The following is a 24,103-nucleotide window of genomic DNA, read 5'->3' as shown; positions in this document are numbered from 1 at the left end:
GTTCATTTCAGCCTCTACTGGAAGACAGGCAGTTGTTGCCAAACACCTGTCAGTCAAGAACAGTGGCCTGTTTGTTCGGGTTGTTGTGGTCACTGTGGTGAACATTCATCAGTCATGGGGACCATGACTATGGCATTCTGGTTTAACCAAAGAGTAAGTTCAGTCCCAAAGGCTCAGCTTGCAACAATAGCCTCATTTGAATTACAACATATTTGAAAAAGGATGTCAAACAGGCATTAATTTATGCTACAAATATTTGTTCCGGAACTTCTGAGCCTAAGGAATGTACTAGCCTTTGGGAGCTGAAAGATGAAGGAGAAACAGACTCTGTTTTTAATAAGATTTAGTAGAAAAGATAAGCTGTGTGTATAAGTCACCGGAAAATACAATAGAAAGTGAGCAGTGTCAAAGGAAAATGAAAATGAAGTGCTGTGGGAGAGTAAAGGAGAAAGTGCTTTTAGCTGGAGAGCCCGGGGTGGGGGGGAGGGCTTAGTGGAGGTGCAGACATTTTAGCTGGGCTGGAAAGGCCCATGTAGCATTTCAATAAAAAAGGTATTCTAGTGGGAAGGGAGTAGAGTGATCAAAGGCACGGAGATGGGAAAGCACAGGATAAGTTTGGGGCACAGCACACCTTGCCTTTCTCCTTCACTGGCTAACTCCATTCATCCCTCAGGTCTCAACTCAAACCTCACCTGCACAAGGAAGGCATCTCTGACCTTCTTGAGTTGCCTTCCCCCACTTAAACTATCAGAGCATACAGTATCTATTCAGCTCATGTCCCCCTGCTACACTGTAAGGTTCATGAGCCTGGGACTGTGTATTTTCAATGTTTGTCATTTTATCTACAGTCCCGTACCAGTGCTGCACATTTTACAGGTGCCTGTGAAATATTTGTTGTGTGAATAATTGAATGTGGTCTTGTGGAACTAGAAGGTAGAGTTCATGAAGGAGAACAGCAGAAGATGCTGCTGAAAGATAGGTTCTGGAATAAAAACAGCTGACACAGAATGTTGACTACATGCCAGGGACAATTCAAAGCACCTTCTGCATGTTAACACATCCAAGCCTCCTAATAACCTTAGAAGGTTAGTAACTTATTATCTCCATCTCACAGATCAGGAAGGGATATATTGAGAGATGAAGTAAATTGTCTCAAAGGTAGCATGGCTGGTAAGTAGTACAGCTAGGATTTTGGTGGGGTTTTTTTTTGAGAGAGAGAGTGTGTGTGTGTGTGTGTGTGTGTGTGTGTGGTAGCAGGAGGGGCAGTGGGAGAGAGAGAATCTTGAGCAGATCCGTGCTGAGTGTGGAGCCCATCTCGGGGCTCCATCCCAGGACCCTGAGATCATGACCTGAGCAGAAAGCAAGAGTGGGATGCTCAACCGAATGAGCCACCCAGGTGCCCCAAGTACAGCTAGGATTTTTAAAACTGACTCCTCTGACCCCAGATGCAAGTTTAACCAAAGAGTATAGGCATTCTTTGGTAAAGAAGCAGATGGTTAAGACTGCACAAGATTATTGTAGAAATTCTGAAAGCCACTTAAAAAAATGACACTACCTCACTCAGCCCCAAACAGGGAGTGGCACTGCAGAAGTTCGTACCCTGGGGTGGAGGGGAAGGAGTGGGGGTGGGGTGCAGGGTGGGGGCAGGGTGAAGGTGGGACTGCTTGGCTTCTCCTGGATTTGGGGTCTAGGTGGTACTACCTGCCTGCCCTCTCCTATCCCATCCTAATACATGCCTCAAGCTCACCACCCAGTCTCTTGTTTTCTTCATTTCGGATAATCCCTCCCACTGCCTTGCTGTCCAAATTTTTCTCCCACAACTCAGCTCTACTGCTCCCTTCTATCAGCTACTGCTGTCGGCCTCTCTGCTGACTCCATTCTTTTGGGAACAAATCTCTTTTGTCATTAACCTTTTCTTTAGAAGCTCCTTCCATTTTTTTGCCATAATGAAAACCTGACATTTTCTAACAGTTAGCTAAGTGTCCAGCATAAATTCACGGCCTTACTCATTTGGTAATCATTTCTTCAAAGCCCACCTTCCTTGATCCTATTGCCCTGTGAGGCTGTTTTCCTCTCTTTGCTTTTCTATCCTTCTTTGTCCAATTACACACTCATTCCTTAACCTCTTATAATCTGGCTTCCATCTTCACTATTCCCCTGGAACTATTTTGTCCAGATTATTTTACCACCTCCCAACTGTCAAATCCAAGGCCTCATCTTAAATCTCTTAAAACTCTTAATCTCTGTGGCACAGAGCACTCCTGACCACTTGCTTCTTTTTGAAATTTTTTCTCTTTTGGCTTTCAAAATACGTTCTTCTTTTCCTCTTTATCTTTGTTCTTTATCTCTTCCTACTGTTAAGAATGATTAAAGAGACTTAGGAAAAAGCCTTGGATTTGAACACTTCATGAAGCGGACAGTCTTGGAGAACTGCAAAATGGGGTGAAAAGCAGAATGCTTTTATAGGATAAAGCATAAAGAACAAGAAAGAGAAAAATGAAAATATTTGATTGGCTGGCTGATAGTCAACCTTGTTTGGAGTGAGAAAACCCAGAACTGGCTTGGTATTTGGGGATTGACTAAGGAATATGCTGCATTTCTGGTCAAACAGAGTGATTAAGTTTCCATTTGCTAACATGACACCTGGGGCAGGAAAGGCTCCATTGTGGGTCTAGAAATTTATTTCAACACTACCTCTTGGACCGTTCCTTCTGTCTTTTCTGTTTCTTGATGAACCATTTCGAAGGATCTGCCCTTTGCCCCCCTTCTCTCTTGCCTTTGTTGCTGTGCAGGCCTTAAACTCTCACTTTTGTGTTGACGTCTCCCACACTATTTTCTTTGATCATTTCTCTGAGGATTTCCAGGCCTGCACGTCTGTCTGTCGATAGGACATCTCTTGACTCTTAGACTGAGTTCATTTTCTCCCCCTGCCCCAATTGCTTTCCCATTTCACTTTCCAATTTACATTAATAATGTTCCATCCATCTGGATGTAAACCTTTCTCTCCATAGCTCTCAGATTCATTCAGACACAAAGTCCTGTAAATTCTACCTCCTAAAGTTCCTTCTCTGCAGTGTGAAGTTCAGTCTCTGAAGAGAACATTCCAGACCTTTCACACTCCAGCTTCATTCCAGCCTCATTTCCTGCATTGCCACCTAACAAACTTGGCTCTGCTGGCTCTGGTAATCCCCCCTGAAAATTACATAGAAGCATACAGTGAATTTTCACTCTCTGTGCTTTATTTCGGCTCTGCTCATAACTTTTATATTTTGGATCTCAGGTTCAGAAGGTTGAAGTATTGCCGCTCTGCAGTTCATGACATACTATCGTAACTGGCCTTTCCAAAGTCCTCCACCTGTTATCTGTGCATTGCCCCACAAACTTTCAATGTATGTCTATTTTTTTATTTGTTCTTGTAAAATATCTACTTTTTGTGTGTCTCTAGATTTAATTTACATCATAGATCTCATTGTGTTTCTTTTTAAATTTAGCACTATGTTTCTAAGCTCTGTCCATGGTTAGTCTATTACTTCTGATTGCTGCATAGTACTTCTGGGAGTGCACCCAGCACATTTTATCTATCCCTTGATAATGGACACTGTGAATGTTTTCTACCTGAACCCCTGGACAAGGCCAGAGTCTCATCACTACCTAACACAGCGACTCTCAATCGTATCAGACTCAACAGTCTTCCTTAAATAACGAAAGTATAATGTCTCCTTTATTATTGTGAAATGACATTCACAGATCATATAATCCCCAATGATCTCTGCCTCCTGATATACTCATTCTTGTGTAATCCCCTCTCCCTGAGTGTAGGCTGAACTTAATTGAATTCTCTTGAATAGGACAGAAGTGATGAGATGCCACTTGTTAAAATACACGGACGACACCCCCAACGACGCATAGCTTCACAGCCCCGAACCAGGAAGCGGTGATTCGATATATGGAGCCAATTCAGGGCCACAACAAGATACACACCGCTCAGACTACGATTTCCTTTTCTTTGTTAATGTTTAATTAATCCGTGATCTTGATCACAGGGACTAGAGCTTATCCCTCTCTCCCTAAACTCCTCCGGCGTCTGCTGTTATACTCCGCGAACCTTCCCCCACCAGCCGGCCAACTAGGCCCCGCCCCGCCCGGCGCGTCACCGGAAGTGAGGCAGAGGAAATAGTAAAACCCGCTGGGAGCGAGGCGGCGGAGCGGTGTAGGCTGGCTGGTGGCATGGCAGACGAGGAGGAAGACCCTACTGTGAGTGACCACCACTGTTCCAACCCACTCTTTTCTTCTTCACTCCCTGGGGTACAGAAGCGGAGCCCGAGTTCAGAATCACTCGAGATTTTCCATAGCGAATGCACTCGAGAGAGTTCGGGCGGTTCACGCCGTGCTAGCCTTTCCCTTCGGATTCATCTCTTAGTACGGGGGCAGGATGTGAAGGAAGAGTAGGAAGGTGGCTCCTTGTTCTTTGCTTTGGGTCTGTATTTGCTAAACACTCTTTGAATCGCCTGGACAGTCATCAGAGGACGAAGCTAGTATTTGTTAGCTCTCATTATGAACGAACACTGCAGCTGGTAACAAAACTATGTACTTACTGTAAAGTTGTGGGAAAATAATGGACCGAAAGTCAGGGAACCTGGATTTCAAAATCTGTTATCTATGAGCAAGTTACTTAATTTTGAACCTCGGTTTTCGTGTCATAAAATAGGGTTAAGGCTTATTTGAAGAAAGTTCCTAGCCCTGTATAAGCAGTGCTTAGTAAATATTAGTTTTGCTCACTTTGATTCAATATCTACTCTGGTTTAGTTTTGTTTGTTTGTTTGTTAATACGAACTCTTAATAGTAAAACTGTGTGGTAATAGGCTAACTCGTTGGTTTAAAAAAAAAAAAAAAGTACGGTCTTTGAAACTCCTCCAGGAGAGGCAGTAGGATTACTTGTTAGGGACGTTGTAGAAGCCATTTCTGCATGAGTGGGAAGTTGGACTGGGTAGTCTTTAAGGCTCCTAAAATGCTAAGATTTCATGATTTTTTGCTGCTTTCTTTAGGCTTTCCGGCCTGATATCAGTGTTGAAAATGGAAAAAAATATTGATGTTATTTAAAGATCAAATGCAGTGCTTGACATTTCTGTATATATGTTTTAACTTACAGTTTGAGGAAGAAAATGAAGAAATTGGAGGAGGTGCAGAAGGCGGACAGGGCAAAAGGAAGAGACTTTTTTCTAAAGAATGTAAGTAATATTTGACAATGATTTAATTACAGATGATAAAAACTTTTGGACATGTCTGTTCAAAGTAGATTAATGTTTTGAATGTGTTTCTCTGTGGGGGCAATATTCTCAGATTTGCCTATAAAATTCTCTTTAACTTCTGAATCGTAGATATTAGTGATTCTAACCCTAAATTAAATGTGTGTAGGTGGGTGTGTGTGTATACACTTTTTTTTTTTTAAGTGAGGAAATGTGATCAGTGTTTCAATACAGGGCCTTAGAACATACCTCCATTACTTTTTGTGTCACTTATTATTGCAGCAGAACTCCTTTGACTACAAGTCAAAGGTTTTGATGGATCCTGGGACAGGTACTGAGAGTAAGGAATTAAGTTGGGGCTTTGGAATAAGGCATTGGACAAGACAGAAAGGTGATGAACAGTGTAAGACATTACAGTGACGTAGAGATTATAATGTATTGGTTCTCTAGCGTATTCCCTCAGTAGACAGGTTTGACTCTTTTTGGCAGCAGTAAGAGGGAGAGCTGCTGTTCCTAGTGATGGTCAAAGCCAGCTCCTGAAAGGCACTGTGACAATGTGCTCTCCAACGTGGGTCCTTTACTCATAGTTATGGCTGACTGTTGACAGATGAGACAACACATGAATACATGGTTTATTTATGCTGGGTCAGACAAGTGGTTCCCAAATGCTCCTGAAACTGTAGTCAGTAGGTCTTTATATTTTTATTTTTTTAATGACTCAAATCCTCCATATCTCAGTTTCTCACCTAAAGCTGACCAATCCTTAATCCATCTTCGATACTGTTTACTTCATTTGTATGTGTTATTTCTTATATCAGCCTAAGAAGGGGATTTCCACACCAGAGCAATCCAGGGTGATGTTTGCATTGTCAGTTCTCAGTAGAAACCTTTGTTGTAGTTGGATTGCTTTATTTTTGTGATGATAAGAATTTGGAATCTTCACAGCCTTCTCCTTGTCTTACCTGAATCTTGATATACCTTACTGGCCAAGATCTGTTCTCCTAAACTTTTTTAAAAAATTTTTTGCTACAATAACACAAAGTTTCAAAGCATTCATTGGCATTTGTTTGTATCTTTACAAACCCTTTAACCAAATGCAACTTACATACTGGTGAATTATGCCAGTCAAAATGTTAATGACAAAGTATCTTCCTCAAATATTTAAGGAATAATAGTAAGCTTTCAATGGAGAATCCTGGCAGATAAGTAATGTCTAAAGTATTAGCCAAATGAACAAAGTCAGTATCACCAGTAATATATATTAACATCATGTACCTCCAATATGATGCATTAAGAGGGCACATCACCTCTATGGTACCCTTTCTAGTAATGTGTAACCACAGTCTAATCATGAGAAAAAAACCAGACAAACCCAAATTGGAGAACATTCTACAAGATCATTAACCAGTATCCTTCCAGAGTGTCAAGGTCATGAAAGATGAGAAAAGTATGAGGAACTGTCACTGCTTAGTGAAAAGTAAGGAGGTGTGATAACTAAATAGTGTGGGATCCTGAAATAGAAAAAGGACATTAGTTGAAAAACTGGTACAATCTGAGTAAATTCTGTACTTTTATCAGTGTTAATTTCTTAGTTTTGATAAATGTCTGTGGCTCTATAAGATGTTAACATCGGGATGGTGGATATAGGGTATTTGGGAGCTCTGTACTGTTTTTGCAACTCTTGTATAAGTCTGAAATTATCTCAAGAAGAGGCAAAAAATTTGTCAGAATCCAAAACGGAGAAAAAATATTAGCTCTTGTGTTTGTTTTGTATCCCCTGTATCTGGACCTAAAGGCTCTTGCCAGTTTAAACCCTAGGGATACCTCTATCCCAGCCTGACTTCCAAATCACCCGTTTCTTTTCCTCCCTAGGCCTGGTATACCTAATTCTCCTTTCAGTTCTACCAGCTTTTGCTTATCCTAAATAGCAGTTATTCTTAATGTACTCATTTCTTTAGAAGTGTCCTGGGGTTTTGTTTGTTTGTTTTGTTTTTACTGTATTTAAAATAAATTGTACTAGTCTTAAATGAACAGCTTGATGAATTTTATGTATTTACACATACTTACAGCCACCACTTAGGTCAGGATACAAAACATTTCCAACCTATGACAGGGTTGTTTTTTTTTTTTTTTTTTTTTTTAAACATTTATATACCCCTTTCAGAATCTGGTAAGAGTTGATTATTCTTTGCAGAACAGTGCACACACACACAAATAATATATAAAATTTTTGCATATAATTTCAGAAGGGTTCAAGGATTTCTCAAAGCCTGTCCATAGACTAACTGGGGGTTTATAGACTATAGGATGGTAATCCATATGGATCCTTAACTACCTTAAACTGCCTTAAACTACCATGAAGTGTAATACCCTTGAGGGTAGGAATATAGACTCTGGAGCCAGGTCAGCTGCCTTCAAATGTGGGTTTCGTCTTTTACTATCTGTGTGACCTTGGGTAAATCACTTAGCTCAGTGCCCCAGTTTTCTCACCTAAATGGAATAGGAATAATAATAGTATTTACTAAAAAGGATTGTTGTGAGGATTAAATGAGTTTCATTTTTATTACTCTGTATTAGAATTTTTTTTTCTCTTTTGCATTTTCTATGGTACTTTCAGGTGAAGCCTGAAAGGACTTTGTTAGCAATGCATTGATCTAGGGAATGACATATCAAGATTCTACATAGTTTGCTTTCTCCATTTGATTACCCTGTTCTTCATATAAGAAGTAATTGAAGCACTTTCTCTCATGTCCTTTTCCCTATGTTAGTATAAGAAAGCATTTTGCCTTCTCTTTTCCAATGCCCCACTGCCCTCCCCTCACCACACACCATATACACACAGAACACTCCCAGTAAGGGCTGAGCCATTGCTACTCATCCTGTCACTGCCATAGAGTTTCCTACTTCAAGTTATTCCAGGGTTGTTGGTGAATAGATACTAGAGGTTAGGGAAAGAATATTGATGTCAGGGTTCAGTAGCTGGGAGGGAACAGGAGTTCCTACTAGGGAATGACAGATAGGAACAGTTAGTTATGAGATTGTGGTTAAAATCTTTTGCACCAAGGTCCATACTTGCAGATACAACGTAAATATGTTTTTACAAGTATCTTCTCTAACTTGGTCCATTTCTAATTTGAAAAAAGTATTGGTAAAATTGTTAAATTTATTCATGTAAACAGAAATGATTGTTCTTTTACAGTGCGATGTATGATGTATGGGTTTGGGGATGACCAGAATCCTTATACTGAGTCAGTGGATATTCTTGAAGACCTTGTCATAGAGTTCATCACTGAAATGGTAAGATTTTTTTGTAATTGGTCTTAGTTAATTGAGTAATAGATTTGAAATTCTAACTTTCAGTCAAGGCTAGAGCTATGCCATCCTTTTGAAATAAGCTTATCCATTTGAGTGCCTTTTTGTGGAAGTTACTGATTACTATTTATCGTTAAAGACACATAGATATGTAAACATACACACATGTACATATGTAATGTACACATAAAATATTCTACCCTCTCCTGAATTTTATTTATAAGGACATAATTATAAGATCCTTGAATAAAATTTAAAAATATTAACCATAATGCCATCATCTAATGTAAGTTTCTCCCTTCCAGTATCGATTTAAATGTATACAATGCTGGGGCGCCTGGGTGGCTGAGTTGGTTAAGCATCTACCTTCAACTCAGGTCATGATCTCGGGGTCCTGGGATCGAGCCCCACATTGGGCTCCCTGATTAGCAGGGAGTCTGCTTCTTCTTCTCTCTGCTCATGCTCTCTCTAATAAGTAAATAAAATCTTTAAAAAAAAGTATCCAATGCTTACATAGTGGTAATCATGGTAAACATTTTTTACTCAAAATTTTACAGTACTTACTTCCTATATTCTAATCACAATTATTTTAGTAGTTCAATAAAATTCATTGAAATTGTTTTCTAATATATTTAACCATTTCTCTCTTGTATAAGTTATTTACAGATTATTAAGTGAATAGATAATTTTGTATGACTGTATTTGTGAAATTTCCTCCCATATCCTCCTTGGATATAGTCACAGGGATGGGAATACTGAGTTTGGTTGTGTTCCTATGAATTTTTACCCTGTGTTTTGGATTATTTCCTTAGTACAGAATAATAGAAGTAAAACTCCTGTGTCAAAGAGTATGCATTTTTAAAAATTCTTTTCCATTTATTAATGTAATACTGATTAATTTAGGGAGTATAAAAAGGTGCAGGAAAGGGACACCTGGGTGGCTCAGTTGGTTGGGCATCTGCCTTCGGCTCAGGTCATGATCTCAGGGTCCTCGGATAGAACCCTGCATCAGGCTCTCTGCTCAGCGGGAGTCTGCTTCTCCTTCTCACTCTCCCTTTATGCCCTCTCCCTCTCTCTCTCAAATAAATAAAATCTTAAAAAAAAAAAAAGTGCAGGAAAGAAAATAGAAATCTCTAATCCTTCCACCTAGAGACAACTAATGCTGAGATTTTGGTGAATATTTTCTTGGTTTTTTTGCACGTATTTTTAAACTTCATTAAATTGAAATCGTACAGTATATTTAGTCCTAGAGCCTGTTTTTTCATTTAAGTTGAACTCTGTCCCCCATGTCCTTGCATAACACTCTATAATATTTTTAATGGCTTCATAATATTAATTGAATGGATGTGCCCAAATTTATTTAATGCCTTACTAAATACTTAGTTTCCCCTTTTTTAGTCATTAGAAATAATGCTATGATGAACCTTTGTTTTTTAAAGATTTTATTTATTTGAGAGAGAGTTAGCGAGAAAGAGAGAACGAGCAGGGTCGGGGGCAGAGGGAGAAGCAGATTTCCCACTGAACAGGGAGCCCAATGGGCTCCATCCTGGGTCTCCGGGATCATGACCTGAGCCAAAGGCAGAAGCTTAACTGACTAAGCCACCCAGGCACCCCAAACCGTTGTTTTTGTACAGGATGAATATATGATAGGAGATGAGATTTATTTGAATTTGAGAAAACCTACCACTATTTATCAACTACTGAGACAGAAAGCTTAAATGAAATGTGCAGTTACAAAGAAATTATAGAATTATTTTATAAAAATGAAGATAAAAGCTGCATAGATCAAAAAAGAAACAATAGATTTGATAGTTTCAGTGTCCTTAGTATTAAAAAATGTCTACAAACCATAAGAGAAACATTCCTATAACACATTAGAAAGTGGACAAAGGACTTGAATAGGAAGACAATTCACAAATGAATAGTTATAAAAATTAGAAGATCTTCAATCTCATCAGTATAAAGTAAATGGAAATTAAAAAAGTAAAATATTAGATTTGTTTTAAGTTAATTTAATTTTTTTCTTTGTAATAGACTCACAAGGCAATGTCAATTGGAAGACAAGGTCGGGTACAAGTTGAAGATATCGTCTTCTTGATTCGAAAGGACCCAAGGAAGTTTGCTAGGGTTAAAGACTTGCTTACTATGAATGAAGAGTTGAAACGAGCTAGAAAAGCATTTGATGAAGCAAACTATGGATCTTGACACCTGTACTTTCTGAAGCTTCATTATCTTCTGAGGAAACCATATATAATAACTGTATATTTCCCACAGTGAGGTCCTGATATCTAGCCATGTGTATGCAAGATGGAGAAACACAAAGTTTTCTGCTTTTATTTTCATGTCTTCGATTTTAGAGTGATATTTGAGCCTTGAATTGCCTGGCCTTATATGACTATACTTGAATTACTTACTGGGTTTTAATGACCACATGTAAGTTGAAGTACCTTGCAAACCATGCAGTTCCCTCTGACTTTTGACTGTAAATGATGAAGTAGTATTTATGTATTGGGTGTGTTTGTGCCATTGTTGGCTATATCATAGCTGTTGAATATATGAAATTTATAGGGCACCTTTGACTATGATTGCTAAGATGTGTTTCATGTATTCTAAAGTTTTTAGACTACAGTAGTCTAAGAGATTATTGAAAGATAGTTAACTGGTTTGTTTTTTTAAAGAGAAGATGATACAAGAAAATAATAGTCTTTTGTAGGAATGTTTATCTAAGATATTTGTTTTTAATATTCTTTAGATTACAAGAATGATTTATTTTTTAAACTAAAAGTTTCATGTGAATTCTTCCGTATTGGAAGGTTTTTGATTTAAAACCTTTTGGGCTTATAATGTACTCGTTGTCAAGTTTTAAGAGATCTCATTTTCCCAGGTCAAATTAAAGCATTCTAAAAATAAATCCTTTAAGTAGTAGGAATGGTATTGCTTAAAAAGCTGATGGCGGGATAAGCATTGGGGATAGTGTTTTATTAACATATTTGTTAGTACTTGTTCATTGTGGAAATGTGTACTTGACTAAAACCATATATGGCTATGGAAACCACTTTTGTAGTTCAGGATATACAAGTTTTGTGTGTGTTTAGCTTATTGTATTAAATTATTGCACTTAGTTTAAAATAAGGATTAAAACTGCATTTAAAGGGATCACTGATTATTACTCTTTCTGAAAAACTGTTTTGTGTGCTGCTTATAAACATTATAAATCAGCATGTAGGAGAATTTCACCTTCTTAATCTGTCGATGCAAGGAGTAAAGTGAAAAATTAGACTAATAATTGAATTTGACTGTGATTTATCAGCTTTTTCTCCCCATTACTAGTAATATAATTCTGGCTGCTTAATCTCACTAAAAACTTTGTTTCTATATTCTTGTAATCCTCCTGAATTGATAATGAGATTCAAGATAGCTGGACTGATCTTTTTGTTATTTAAAAAAGTAAAAACCGGGGCACCTGACTGGCTCAGTTAGTGGAGCATGTGACTCTCAATCTCAGCATCATGAGTTCAAGCCCCATATTGGACATGGAGCCTACTTTAAAAAAAAAAAAAAAAAAAGGAAAAANAAAAAAGGAAAAACCAATTGAAAAGCTACTCCAGTCTAAGCTGGGATCAAGAAAGTGAGTGGGATAATAACATCTCAGTATATCGCTATTTTTGCTAATCGGTGTTCTTCACCCTGAAGAAAGAACTGGTAAAAATTGGCACTAGGGGAACTATCCTGGTACCTGTCTTAGTTAGCTAGGGCTGCTGTAACAAAATATCAGACTGGGCAGCTGAAACAAATTTATTTTCTTACAGTTCTGGAGGCTGGAAGTCTGAGATCAGGGTGCCAGCATGGTTGAGGTCTGATGAGGGCTCTTCCTGGGTTGCAGATAGCTACCTTCTCCCCGTGTCTATACTTGTCTGAGGGAGCTCTGTTGTTTCTTCCTCTTTTTATGAGGGCGCCAGTTCTGTCAGATCAGGGTTCCACCCTTATGACTTCATTTAACCTTAATAGCCTCCTTAAAAACCCTGTCTCCAACCTAGTCAGATGGGAGGGGAGGTTAGGGCTGCAACATGACAAATTTCAGGGGGTTACATTTCAGTTTATAGCAGTGCCATTAATCTTACTATGCTAGTGACCCTGGCATGTAAGAAGTTTTTTATGGGACCTTGCATGGTAGGTTGCAAGTGATAGAACTTAACTCAAAAATAGCAGAAGTAGGAGAGAGGAATTTATTGGTTTATCCCAACTGAAACAAGGAAAAGTAGGAATGGAGTCGATTCCCTAGGGTTGACTGGATATAAGAACTTGAGAACCCAAGACTCTGTCCATCTTTATCCTAATTTTGGTTTTATTCTCTCAGGAACCTCAGTGTGTCAAGGGAACATGATAACAGTTCTAGGGTTTCCATCCATACAACTGATCGAAGGAGCTACTTCACTTAGCAATACAGAAGATCCCCAGGAGGGGGAGGGTAGGAGCTAAGAGCTGGGTACTATTCGCAAGAAAGGGAAAGAGGCTGGGCAGACGAAAATAACAGATGTGCACTGACTTGCTTCATGAGCTTACTTAATTGAACTCTAATAGGTAACATGGCTCCCTTCGAATGTCTAGAGCTACCCTATGTAATGTGGTAGCCACTAGTCACGTGGGACTATTTAAATTTATTTCACTCAAATTAAATGAAACTAAACCTTCAATTCTGCAGTTGTGCTAGCTGTGTTTCAGGTGCTCATCAGTCCCATGGCTAGTGGCTGCGGCAATAAACCGCAGATGCAGAACATGTTTCCATCCTCACGGAAAACTATCTGGGACAGTGCTGATCTGTAGTGTGCAGGTGCTTTTTCTTAATTCAATTCACTTAAAAAAACTACGAAAAATCTCAAGTATACACAGGAATAGAATAACATGAGCCGGGATCCCTCCTACATTGTTGGTGGGAATGCAAGTTGGTACAGCCACTCTGGAAAACAGTGTGGAGGTCCCTTAAAAAGTTAAAAATTGAACTACCCTATGACCCAGCCATTGCACTACTGGGTGTTTACCCCAAAGATACAGACGTAGTAAAGAGAAGGGCCATATGCACCCCAATGTTCATAGCTGCATTGTCCACAATAGCCAAATCATGGAAGGAGCCGAGATGCCCTTCAACAGATGACTGGATTAAGAAGCTGTGGTCCATATATACAATGGAATATTACTCAGCTATCAGAAAGAACGAATTCTCAACATTTGCTGCAACATGGACGGCACTGGAGGAGATAATGCTAAGTGAAATAAGTCAAGCAGAGAAAGACAATTATCATATGATTTCTCTCATCTATGGAACATAAGAACTAGGATGATCGGTAGGGGAAGAAAGGGATAAAGAAAAGGGGGGTAATCAGAAGGGGGAATGAAACATGAGAGACTATGGACTATGAGAAACAAACTGAAGACTTCAGAGGGGAGGGGGGTGGGGGAATGGGATAGTCTGGTGATGGGTAGTAAGGAGGGCACGTATTGCATGGTGCACTGGGTGTTATACGCAAACTAATGAAGCATCGAACTTTACATCGCAATCCGGGGATGTACTGTATGGTGATTAACATAATATAATAAAAAAACATTAAAAAAAAGAAATAAAACTATGAAAAACTACAAAAAAATAATATGAGCCCCCATCTTCAACAATTAACTAAACTTTGCCAATTTTAATGTCTTTATCTATTCCCCCACCTTTTGGGGGAAAGGGGCAGTATTTTAAGGCAAATCCCAGTTTTCATTGTATCATTTTGACTATAAATACTTCAGTATGTCGTCTCTAACAAAAAGTTTTAAAAGGTAGCCCGAATAGTATTATCATACCCTAACAAAAATTAGTACTAATTCTTCAATACCCCATTTAACACCCGATCCCTGTTTAAATCTCGTTTGTCTCAAAATATCTTTTAGAGTTTGTGTATTTGTTTTCTATTGCTTCTGTAACAGATTACTGTAACTTTAGCAACTTAAAACAGCAAAGTCATTATCTTACCAGTTCTTTAGGTCAGAAGTCTAACATGGGCCTCACTGGTGCTAAAATCAAGGTACTACATTCCTTTCTGGATGTTCTAGGAGAGAACCTGTTTACTTGCCTTTTCCAGCATCTAGAGCCTGCATTCTTTGGCTCTTAGTCCCCTTCTGTCTTCCAAGTTAGCAGTGCTGCATCTTTCTTATCTTTCTGCCATAGTCCTCTCTCTCTCTGACCCCGGCTGGGAAAGGTTCTTTACTTCTAAGGACCCACGTGATTATATTGGACCCATCTGGATAACCCAGAATAACCTCCCCATTTAAAAATCCTTAACTTAATCACACCAGCAAAGTCTCTTACCTTGTAAAGTAACATAGTCACAGGTTCTGAGGATTAGGCTGTTGAGGTCGTTGGGAGGGGCTGTTATTCTGCCTCCCACAGGCTGTTTGCAATAAAGTCTAAACAAGGTTTCACCCATTGCACTTGGTTACCCATTGCCTTGGATAAATATAAATTTCTATTAATCTCGAATAGCTCTTCCTCTCCCACTTGTTTAAGTGAGGCTCTCTCTTTTAAAAATTATCCTTTTTTTTTTTTTAGCTAGCATGTTTATTTAATGCTGAACCAGAATAGCTGATATAATTGATGATTCACTGAGACTGGTTTTACTGTATTTAAACTGATTTTCTTAAGTAAAAGCTGTAATATTCTAAGTGTAGAAATTTTTAAATGGAGCAATAGCTCACTTGGCTTCTCATCAGTGGAAAGAGGTAGTGTCTGGGGAATCAGTTGGCCACTTCCCAAGAGGCCTCAGGAGGTTGTATTACTTGGGTGAATGTGTAGTCCAGAGTTTGACTTGCATCACTGCAGGCTTGGAAACTGATTTCATCAGCAAACGGAGAGCACATCCATCTTTCAGGGTGGACATAGAAACCAGGCTTGTAAGACCAATGTATGAACATGGATGCCAATTTACAGATGTAGGTAACACTTGCATGGGTTTGACCAGCAAATTCTTCCCTACCCTGGGCAGACAATGTGGGAAATGAAAACATGAATATGAAGGTGAATCAGAATGAGGGGCATTAGATGAATGCATTGCCTAGAGCATCAGGTAAGAGAAGAATAAAGTTTACACAGAAACAGGAAGAATGGCTCCCCAGGCCCTGAAGCCGGGCACCCAGGTGTGTTTCCTGAGGAACAATCTTCAAGATTCCATTGTTGCTAACACTGGAGACTTGGCTTGAGTTTTCACTTCCGGTGACAATACCCATCCAAGCATGGTCTGTTTGTGATTTTCAGGTGGCTTTGTCTATTTCTACTCTAATTCATTCACATGTTGAGCTCAGAGGTAATTCAAGGAGGGCAATTTTACTTCCAGTATCTTCAGGGAAGCTTCATAGTTGCTCCCAAGAGCTGATGACACTGAGTATTGTGCCTGAAAATCAAGAACTTTTTAAGCATTCTGCCTGTATCCCAGAACATTCCCAATTCTCTAGGCCTGATTTTCTTAGTGTCCCTATGTTCACCTTCTTAACACAGAGACTGAGAGGGAGATGGATGATCAGTGAGCAAGGTGTTAAATATGTTGTTATAGGCTGCTGCTTTTCCTGGGTCCTGGTGAATGACTACATGAGCTAGACTGTTATATTATGGGACGGGATCACAGAAAACATTTTGATATATCAACAAGTATTTATTAAGCACCTGTTTTATTGGAGCATAGCACAGATACAATTGGGCTATATGGTAACTGGATGAGTGGAATTCTAAAGTTACAGAGGTAAAGTAAGGAGCAAATTTCTTATATATTACCAGTAGACTGATAAAAGTTTCAATCTGAACTTTTGTACAAAATCACAATTCATGTGTAATTTGTAGCATTGAGTCTTCTATGCACATGCTCACTATATTATACTTACACAGAAAGCCTGGTAAACTGCTTTAACTTGGATGTATTCTTTTAGAATAGGGGGAAGAATAAACGCTGAAATGTAAATCATTTGTCATTTGCCTTTGTGTGACTATTTTATTTTTTTAAAGATTTATTTACTTATTAGAGAGAGAGAGCTTGCGAGGGGGCATGCAGGAGTGGGCAGGGGCAAGGGGAGAGGGAGAGAATCCTCAAGCAGATTCCCTGCTGAGCGCTGAGCACAGAGCCAACTAGGGGCTCTAGCCCACAACCTGAGATCACAACCTGAGCCGAAATCAACAGTTGGATGTTCGACTGACTGAGTCAACCAGTGCCTCTGTGTGGCAATTTTAGATAAATAATGAAAATTTAGTAGGAGAGAGTCTATTTAGTTACTGACCAAACTCTAAAAGAAATGCTAATACTGTACTTAATTTTTCTGAAATAGGATTTTTATAAGTATTTTGGGGGCACATGACTTACAGTAAGACATTTACCTAGACTCATTTTGGTGAATCTCATGTTTTTCTTTGATCTTTCTAGCAAGTTCTACTAAATAGTTTAAAGATTATTACCAGAAAGTTATTAACTTTATCCTAAAACACCCATCCAAAATTATGATTCTTAACGTGATTTATGTATTATTAACATTTCTTAACCTATAGTTTCCTCCTTTTACGGATTTTGAGGTAAGTCAATGACTTCATTAAAATGGGGTAAATATTTATTTTTTTCCAAAACAAAATATTTTTAAAATTTTATTTTTGTTTTCAATATAACATCCATGATATTTACTTATTATAAAAAAGCACATCTCTTCTATGTTGAAACGAGAATGTGTTTTTCTTTACTAGGTTTAGCCATTGACCTATAATTTAAGCTTTTGTTTAGGGGTCTGGATAGGAGTGCTGGTAGACCCAGGTGTTCTACCTACATAATCCTTGAGCTTATTTTAAAGAGAAGTGGCAGTGGTGGTATTTTGTTTGTTCTGCCAAAGCCAGCAGTACCCTGGCTCTAAAGCACACAGCTCTGTGTGTGTGTTTTTATGTGTATGTGCTCTAATAAGGAGAGTGGAGCTTTTAAAACAAGTGCTCATACCCCAGCTGAACTTCCACTGAACAGCTTGAGGCAAGATTTCCTAATTTAGGCTTGTGTTCAGATTCCTTTCCACTATTTGGGGAAAACCAGAAACTTCTATTTCCCTTTTTAGAAATGAGATTTGAGAATCTTATTAAAAGGGGTCCACCTTAGCCTATAGGCATTTAGGTCACAAGGCACCATGAATCATTCCCACAAGTTAGAACCTGCATTTTCAAATGATGCCTAACCTAGTTTCTGATCCAGAGTAGGCACTGGATAAATATTTGGTGAATGATTGAGGCAGTACCTCAGAATCTAAGGACAGTCCTTCAACTAAGAAAGCCTTGTCCTTTCTGAACAATTCACTGCTTTACCACAACTACAGTGAAAGACAAGAAGATCTAATCTTAACCAGTGTAGCTGAGTATAGAAGGAAAGGTGATACCCGAGGCTAACAGCTATTAAGGTTGTGGTGTAAAATTTGATGTTACATTAGGAAGTGAATATACAGTCAATGCATTTATCACTGAACAAGTGATAAGATGCACCAGATGTCTCGTATTTCAGTGCCTAGTACCTCTCTATCCCCCATCTCCTTTTTATGGAAATTCAATGGTTATGCATTTGCTTCTAACAATTCTGATGACTACTTTTTCGAAAATTTAGATGCACATAACACTATGCCACAGGATATGGTGGGGATAAACATGAATAAGACCTCTTATTCCCTCTACTTTGTCAGAATAAGGTCCGCTTTTTTCAAGCTAAAATTTCCAGTTGATACACTGAGGTAGAGTGCAAAAAGGAGGGTTTAAGAGTCATAATGGTTAAAACCTTGGCTCCCCTGCAGATCAGCTGTTTGACCTTGGGCAAATTATTTTCCTTAATCGCTAAGATGGGAATAGTTAACAGGCATTTTAAGGGAGATTAGGAGGCTTAAGTGAGAACCTAGGCAGAGCGCTTTGTTTTATGCTTAATGAATGCCCAAACAAATCTAGTACCAGATCAGGTTGTTCCTTTTGTGTAGCGCTCTGCCCTTAATAGGTGGTCAAATGTTTGTCACATTGTCCCTCATTAATAACTCTTTGTAGATCTAGTTGAAAATTTAAATAAGTAATGCTTGGTTCTTGCAAGTGGTATTGTTTGAGAATCAAGATCAAGAAGCAGATTCTCAGATGAACTATACTGGCATAGAGTATACTGGCATTTCCTGGATATGTCTGCTCACTTTTTTCAATTTAAACATTCTGTAAAATTTTGCCTTTTCTTTTTTTTTAATATCGGGACCCTGGGTAACATTAACTTGTGTTTATATTTATTTGCCTGTCACTTATCACTGAGAGCGTTCTTAATGAAGACTTTCTTTCAGGAGTTAATCAGGACTAGGCAGTATAAGTTTTGCATAAACTGTTTTCCCTGAATTTGTAAATATTTTTCTTAGAACCTTTCCCTCACACTGTCGCTTCTTTTATCTTGAATTGGATTAATTTCTTCCTGTTAAGAAATGTTTCTGATGTTTACTATTACCACTCTCTTTTATGCCCTTTCCCCCAGTTGGGAGGCCAGCTCACTCTTGGCATTTGGCGTTTATGAGGACGAGGCTCTTACAGGTTTGTATCACTTTATTCTTAGCTCTTCTACATGGTTATACCCACTGAATGCTCAATTCAGCTCGGTGAAGCATCACGTATATTTGTGGAACGCTACTGCACCGGTGGCGTGGGAAAGTGAGATTCCGTTGTCAAGGAGCTTACAACTAAACAGGGTAGTGAAAAAACAAACCTGTGAACCTGTTAAGTAATTGGAAAATGCTCGGAGGCATATCAGCATCACAAAAGGAGAAATCCAGAATGGGGCAAATAAGCTGCTGGTTTTCAGAGAGGAAGTGGGGCCTGCAAAAGCGGAGGGACGCGGAGGAGGCCAGATTTATGTCATTAGCCTTTATTAATAAACTGTCGGGGAGGAATATTGAGACGATTCTAATGGTCAGATGACTTCTCGATTCCGAGGCCCCCTCAGCGCTATTCCGGGACGCAGGGTCACCGGCCGGCGACGGGTTGCGTCCCGGTTGCAGGTCCCTTACCCAATCGCCAGGCCAGCTTTTCCTCCGAGTTCAGCCGGTTCTTGGAGGGCTGGCCGGGAGCGCGTCCATCTAGGCGGGTCCCCACCTCCCCAAGCTTGGGCCCGCCCAGCCGACTCTCCCTTTGGCTCAGGCACCTGCCTGGCCGCCCCTCGGCGGGGTCCTGAGGCGCCTCGGAGAAGCGCGGTGATTGGCTGCGGCTCGGGGCTGAAGCTCGGCTCCAGCACCTCTTGACAACCGCAGTCCTCCAGGCTGAGCGGAGCGGTCCTTCGGGAGGGGCAGACGCGGGGAAGGACGGACTGACGGTCTGATGGATTGACGCGCGGGCGGCAGGAGGGAGGACCGACGCCAAGCACACACACAGACCTCCGCCCTCGCGCTCCAGCCCCAGCCCGGAGCCGGCCGTGTCGGGGCCCCATCCACCGGCCTCTCAGCCGCTTTCTCCTCAGCCGCTTCTCTGGACTCGTCCCGGAAACCTCAGGTGAGTGACTCCGGGAGGCGGAGGCGGGGTCGGCCGCGGCGCACCTCGGGTTGCCATGGTCACCGGTTGCCACCTGTCACCACCTAACGGGGCTCCAACCCAGGCAGCCCTTGGCCCGTAGGGCGGCGTTTGCGGCCCGGGAGAAGGGTCTTCGGGTAGGCTTTGGTGCCGCCTGGGTGGGGACCGGGGTCGTGGGTGAGGCCCCGGCGCCGCCGGATGAGGACCTGGGAACTGCCTGCCCCGATTTGGAGGCCGCCGTTCCTGAACCACACCTTCCCCCGTCTGCCGGCCGGGCTCTGGGGCAGAGCGACGCCCCTAGCTCTGGCGCTGTCGGCCCCCGAGCGGGGAGCGAGCGCAGGGCTGGTGCCCACCTCGCTGCTGCTGAGAGGCGGGAGGGGGGCTGGCCGCGCGGATTCTTCCTTCCTCGCCCCGCTGCCAAGCCCGGGCGAGAACTGAGGGGCGCGCTCGCGTCCCTGTCTGGGCACGCCTTGGCCAGGAGGACGGGAGGAAGCTGCGGGGCTGGGAGCCGAGCCGCGGCGTGGGGCAGCTCCGCGGGGCCGGCTTTGGCCTTATCTTACGTCAGTGGTCTGTGGTAGCAGCCTTTGGGGGTCTGGGCGGTGGGGCGGGGAGAGGGATAGCGACTGGGTTTGGAACCGGGCTTTGCTGGGGCGGGGGAGCGCCTGCGTAGAAGACGCGGGAGGCTGTAGAACTCGTAAGGGTTCAGCTGGTCCCGTGTATTGGGGAGAAAGAGATTGGGGCTCAAGCTCTGGGGCGAGGCCTTGGGTAAAAGGGGCGAGGGCAGGAGTAGGCAGGGGCAGCATTTGACCAGCATTTGATTTTTATTCTTCCCTGTACCCAGACATGCAGTCAGTAATCACGCACGGTATCTGAGCGGAGCGTTTTTGGCAACTTGGTTCTCTGCATAATGAAAGGAGAAGTCTTTGTTCCACCCAGATTCATAGGTTGTGATCTAACACTTATTTCCCTCCCTTTGTTGTAGACTTCATAGAATGCATCAAGAAGTTAATGGCACAGAAATTAACATGCAGGCATTAAATATGCTACAAATCTTTTTTTTACAGTAAATCCAAGTAGAATTTTTTTTTTTTTGTCTTCAGTATTGGCATGAGTTGCATTGAATTTTTACTAGAAAGAAGAAACGCCTAAGAGCCCGTTTTCCTTTATATGGCATATTCTCGAGGTCTCATTTACAAGGAAGAATTAATGAACAATTTTACCTTAGGTTTTGGGGGTAGATTGCTTCCACACGGGAAAGAAAAAATATTATACAGTGAGGGAAACAACAAGCAATTAAACCATTAATGATATATTGTCAGGTAAAAAAAAAACCACTCGAACTCAGATGTCGTTATAAATAGCAATTTTTTGTGAAAGGATTTTAACATGTTTATCTCTCCCTCCTACTTCCCAATTCTTTTCTCTCTCTCTCTCTTTTTTTTTTTAAAGCCAGTATTAGGAATATATCATAGGAGAACAGGGGTGTTCTCCTAAGGTCCTAGTTACATAATTGTGTTCAGCCTCTTTTTCTGTTTGTGATTTGAGTTTATCAGTTACAGAATGGACAGCATGTGGTATGGTTGATAGACACACACACACTCACTCTGCAGTTTGAGAAACACTTCAAAATAAGTATGAAAAGATGCAGTTTTCCTTAGTATATCAGTAAGCTGGAAATCAAATTGCCTGGATTTAAGTTCCATTTTGCTATTGGTTACAATATATTTGCTATTGATTACATTACTACTTATCCTACTGTTGAGTCTAATATCTAATCTGTAAAATGGTAATAATACCTGCTATTATTTTTGTCTGGAATGGGCTCTTAAGTTGAACAAAATACTCTATTTGAAAGCACTTTGGAAAAAATTTAAGGCATCTGTTGATTACTTTAAATAGAGTGGGGCATTGGCAAGGTTAATTAAAATCCTCTGCATGATCTACTTAGCATTTTGAGGTCCAGGACCTTATTTCTTACAATGGCCTTATAGGGCTCACAGGAACTATTAAGGTGTATCTTTACTCTTTGATGGAAGTTCTTTATTACTGTGGTGACATGGAAAAAGGGTGTTTTCTTCCATATGTTTGCACAGATTGCTTTCCTGCTTTCGGTAAGATGTTCTCAAATTTAGAAAATAAAGGTATAGATATTCTGACTTGAGTTTCATTTGGTATTAAGAAATCCTCAGTGTGGGGGTGCCTGGGTGCCTCAGTCGGTTAAGCGTCTGCCTTTGGCTCAGGTCATGATCCCAGAGTTCTAGAATCCAGCCCGGAATCTGGCTCCCTGCTCAGCGGGGAGTCTGCTTCTCCCTCTGCCTCTCCCCCTGCTTGTGCTCTTTCTCTGTCAAATAAATACATAAAATCTTAAAAGAAATCCTCAGTGTGGATCATTGCTTCTTGAATAATCAAATAGTATATCCCCTTTTACCTATGCTTTTCAAATAGTATTTGTACTGTTAGAGATAAGCTGCAGTGTGCCAAGAGATAAATCTGTGGTCACATAACATGGCACTCACTTAAGAAGTGGTTACCAATTTCACTTGACAACTTGGATAAAAAATACTGTTTTTATATTAGAGCATGAAACGCTGACATGGAGAATGTAGTCACACTAATTTCTAAGGTAAAATTCAAAGACTTCAAAGAAATTTCATGCTTAAGGGCTCCTGGGGATGTGTTCAGTTTTTCTGCCCTTATGGAGAAAAATTTAAGAAGCATTGCCTTAGACTTACTCAGCTAATGAATGGCAAATCACTACATAGCACAGGAAATAAGTAGAATTCCAATTTCTAAAACGTTGACATTAGGCTCTTTATCCTGATGATCCCCTCTTGTTTTTCCCCCTGTCAATAAACAGAGATAGAGACAGCCAGCGAGAGAGGGAACACAAGCAGGGGGAGTGGGAGAGGAAGAAGCAGGCTCATAGCGGAGGAGCCTGATGTGGGGCTCGATCCCACAACACCGGGATCACGCCCTGAGCCAAAGGCAGACGCTTAACCGCTGTGCCACCCAGGCGCCCCCCCCCTGTCAATATCAGAATGTTATAGTGGAAAGGTCAAAGGGTTTTAGTCCTATAGACCCTGTCATCCCTCTTGCTTCTGCACTTTTTGGAGTGTGACCTTAGACAAGTACCTAATGTACTTGAGCATTAGTGCAATTTTCTGTGAAATGAAATTATAGAGTTGTAAGAATTTTATAAATACTGTATGGGAGTATTAAAGGGCCTGGCGTAGTAAATGCACAATAAATGTTAGTACCTTTTCTTTTACTGTCTCTGCATATTAGGATATTAACAATCCCTCAATTCATTTTTTTTTTTAAAGATTTTATTTATTTATTTGACAGAGAGAGAGACAGCCAGCGAGAGAGGGAACACAAGCAGGGGGAGTGGGAGAGGAAGAAGCAGGCTCCTAGCGGAGGAGCCTGATGTGGGGCTCGATCCCATAACGCTGGGATCACGCCCTGAGCTGAAGGCAGACGCCCAACCGCTGTGCCAGCCAGGCGCCCCCCCTCAATTCATTCTTAAAAGGAAACCCCATTACTCCTCTGAACTTCCGTGGCATTTTATTTATAATTCTTTGATGGTGTTCTTTATATTTTATGCGTATTACCTTTATATAGAAGACTTGAATCCAGGTCTTCAGACTCCAAATCCAGTGCTGGCCCATACCTAAGGATACTTTTTTTTCCATGTAATATTGAGACCATTACATTGAATAGCCAAAGCTTATATATTTCAGCTGATTTTTCTTCCTTTTTGTTCTGAGTTTGTTTCTGTTTGGGTGAAAAGCTGTATTTTACAAAATGCTACACACTACCTTATAAACCTTTGTTTTGTGTTTCATCTTTTAGTTCACCATAGTAACTCAGTCATTGTATCCCTGGGAGGCAGCATGGTGCTAGCGAGGAGTAGATACTCAAATATATATATTTTTATTTTTACTGAGGGGAAGATGGGGTGTGGGAAAGGTAGAGAAAGAATCTTAGG

At 40.6% G+C, this 24,103-nt stretch overlaps 2 protein-coding genes across 10 annotated transcripts in view; both read left to right on the top strand.

The window, feature by feature from the left end:
- The first annotated feature begins 4,175 nt into the window (after positions 1–4,175).
- On the top strand, positions 4,176–11,841 carry TAF13 (TATA-box binding protein associated factor 13). The gene is made up of 4 exons (XM_002919198.4): positions 4,176–4,254; positions 5,150–5,228; positions 8,446–8,543; positions 10,593–11,841. Exons 1-4 carry the CDS (start codon positions 4,228–4,230, stop codon positions 10,761–10,763), a joined length of 375 nt encoding a protein of 124 aa, XP_002919244.1. The 5' UTR covers positions 4,176–4,227; the 3' UTR covers positions 10,764–11,841.
- Positions 11,842–19,502: 7,661 nt separating this feature from the next.
- The window catches only part of WDR47 (WD repeat domain 47), a 62,027-nt gene continuing 57,426 nt past the window's right edge, over positions 19,503–24,103 (top strand). For 2 of the 9 annotated variants that reach the window (XM_019799652.2, XM_034654022.1), the window contains exon 1: positions 19,528–20,097. The gene's annotated coding sequence lies outside the window, so the exon portion shown is untranslated. Of the gene's footprint in view, positions 20,098–24,103 lie in introns of all 9 variants that reach the window. The other 7 variants (XM_034654020.1, XM_034654021.1, XM_019799651.2 and 4 more) reach the window with 7 other exon arrangements.

The sequence above is a fragment of the Ailuropoda melanoleuca genome, chromosome 2 (genome assembly GCF_002007445.2).
Source record: "Ailuropoda melanoleuca isolate Jingjing chromosome 2, ASM200744v2, whole genome shotgun sequence".
NCBI lineage: Eukaryota > Metazoa > Chordata > Mammalia > Carnivora > Ursidae > Ailuropoda > Ailuropoda melanoleuca.
This window is presented reverse-complemented; position numbering and strand designations above follow the sequence as displayed.

Excerpts from the sequence above, each read along its gene's own strand:
- TAF13 (XM_002919198.4), top strand. The coding sequence starts at position 4,228 with ATGGCAGACGAGGAGGAAGACCCTACT. Across the intron at positions 5,229-8,445 it reads GAGACTTTTTTCTAAAGAAT|TGCGATGTATGATGTATGGG; the intron begins GTAAGTAATATT and ends GTTCTTTTACAG. Across the intron at positions 8,544-10,592 it reads TAGAGTTCATCACTGAAATG|ACTCACAAGGCAATGTCAAT; the intron begins GTAAGATTTTTT and ends TCTTTGTAATAG.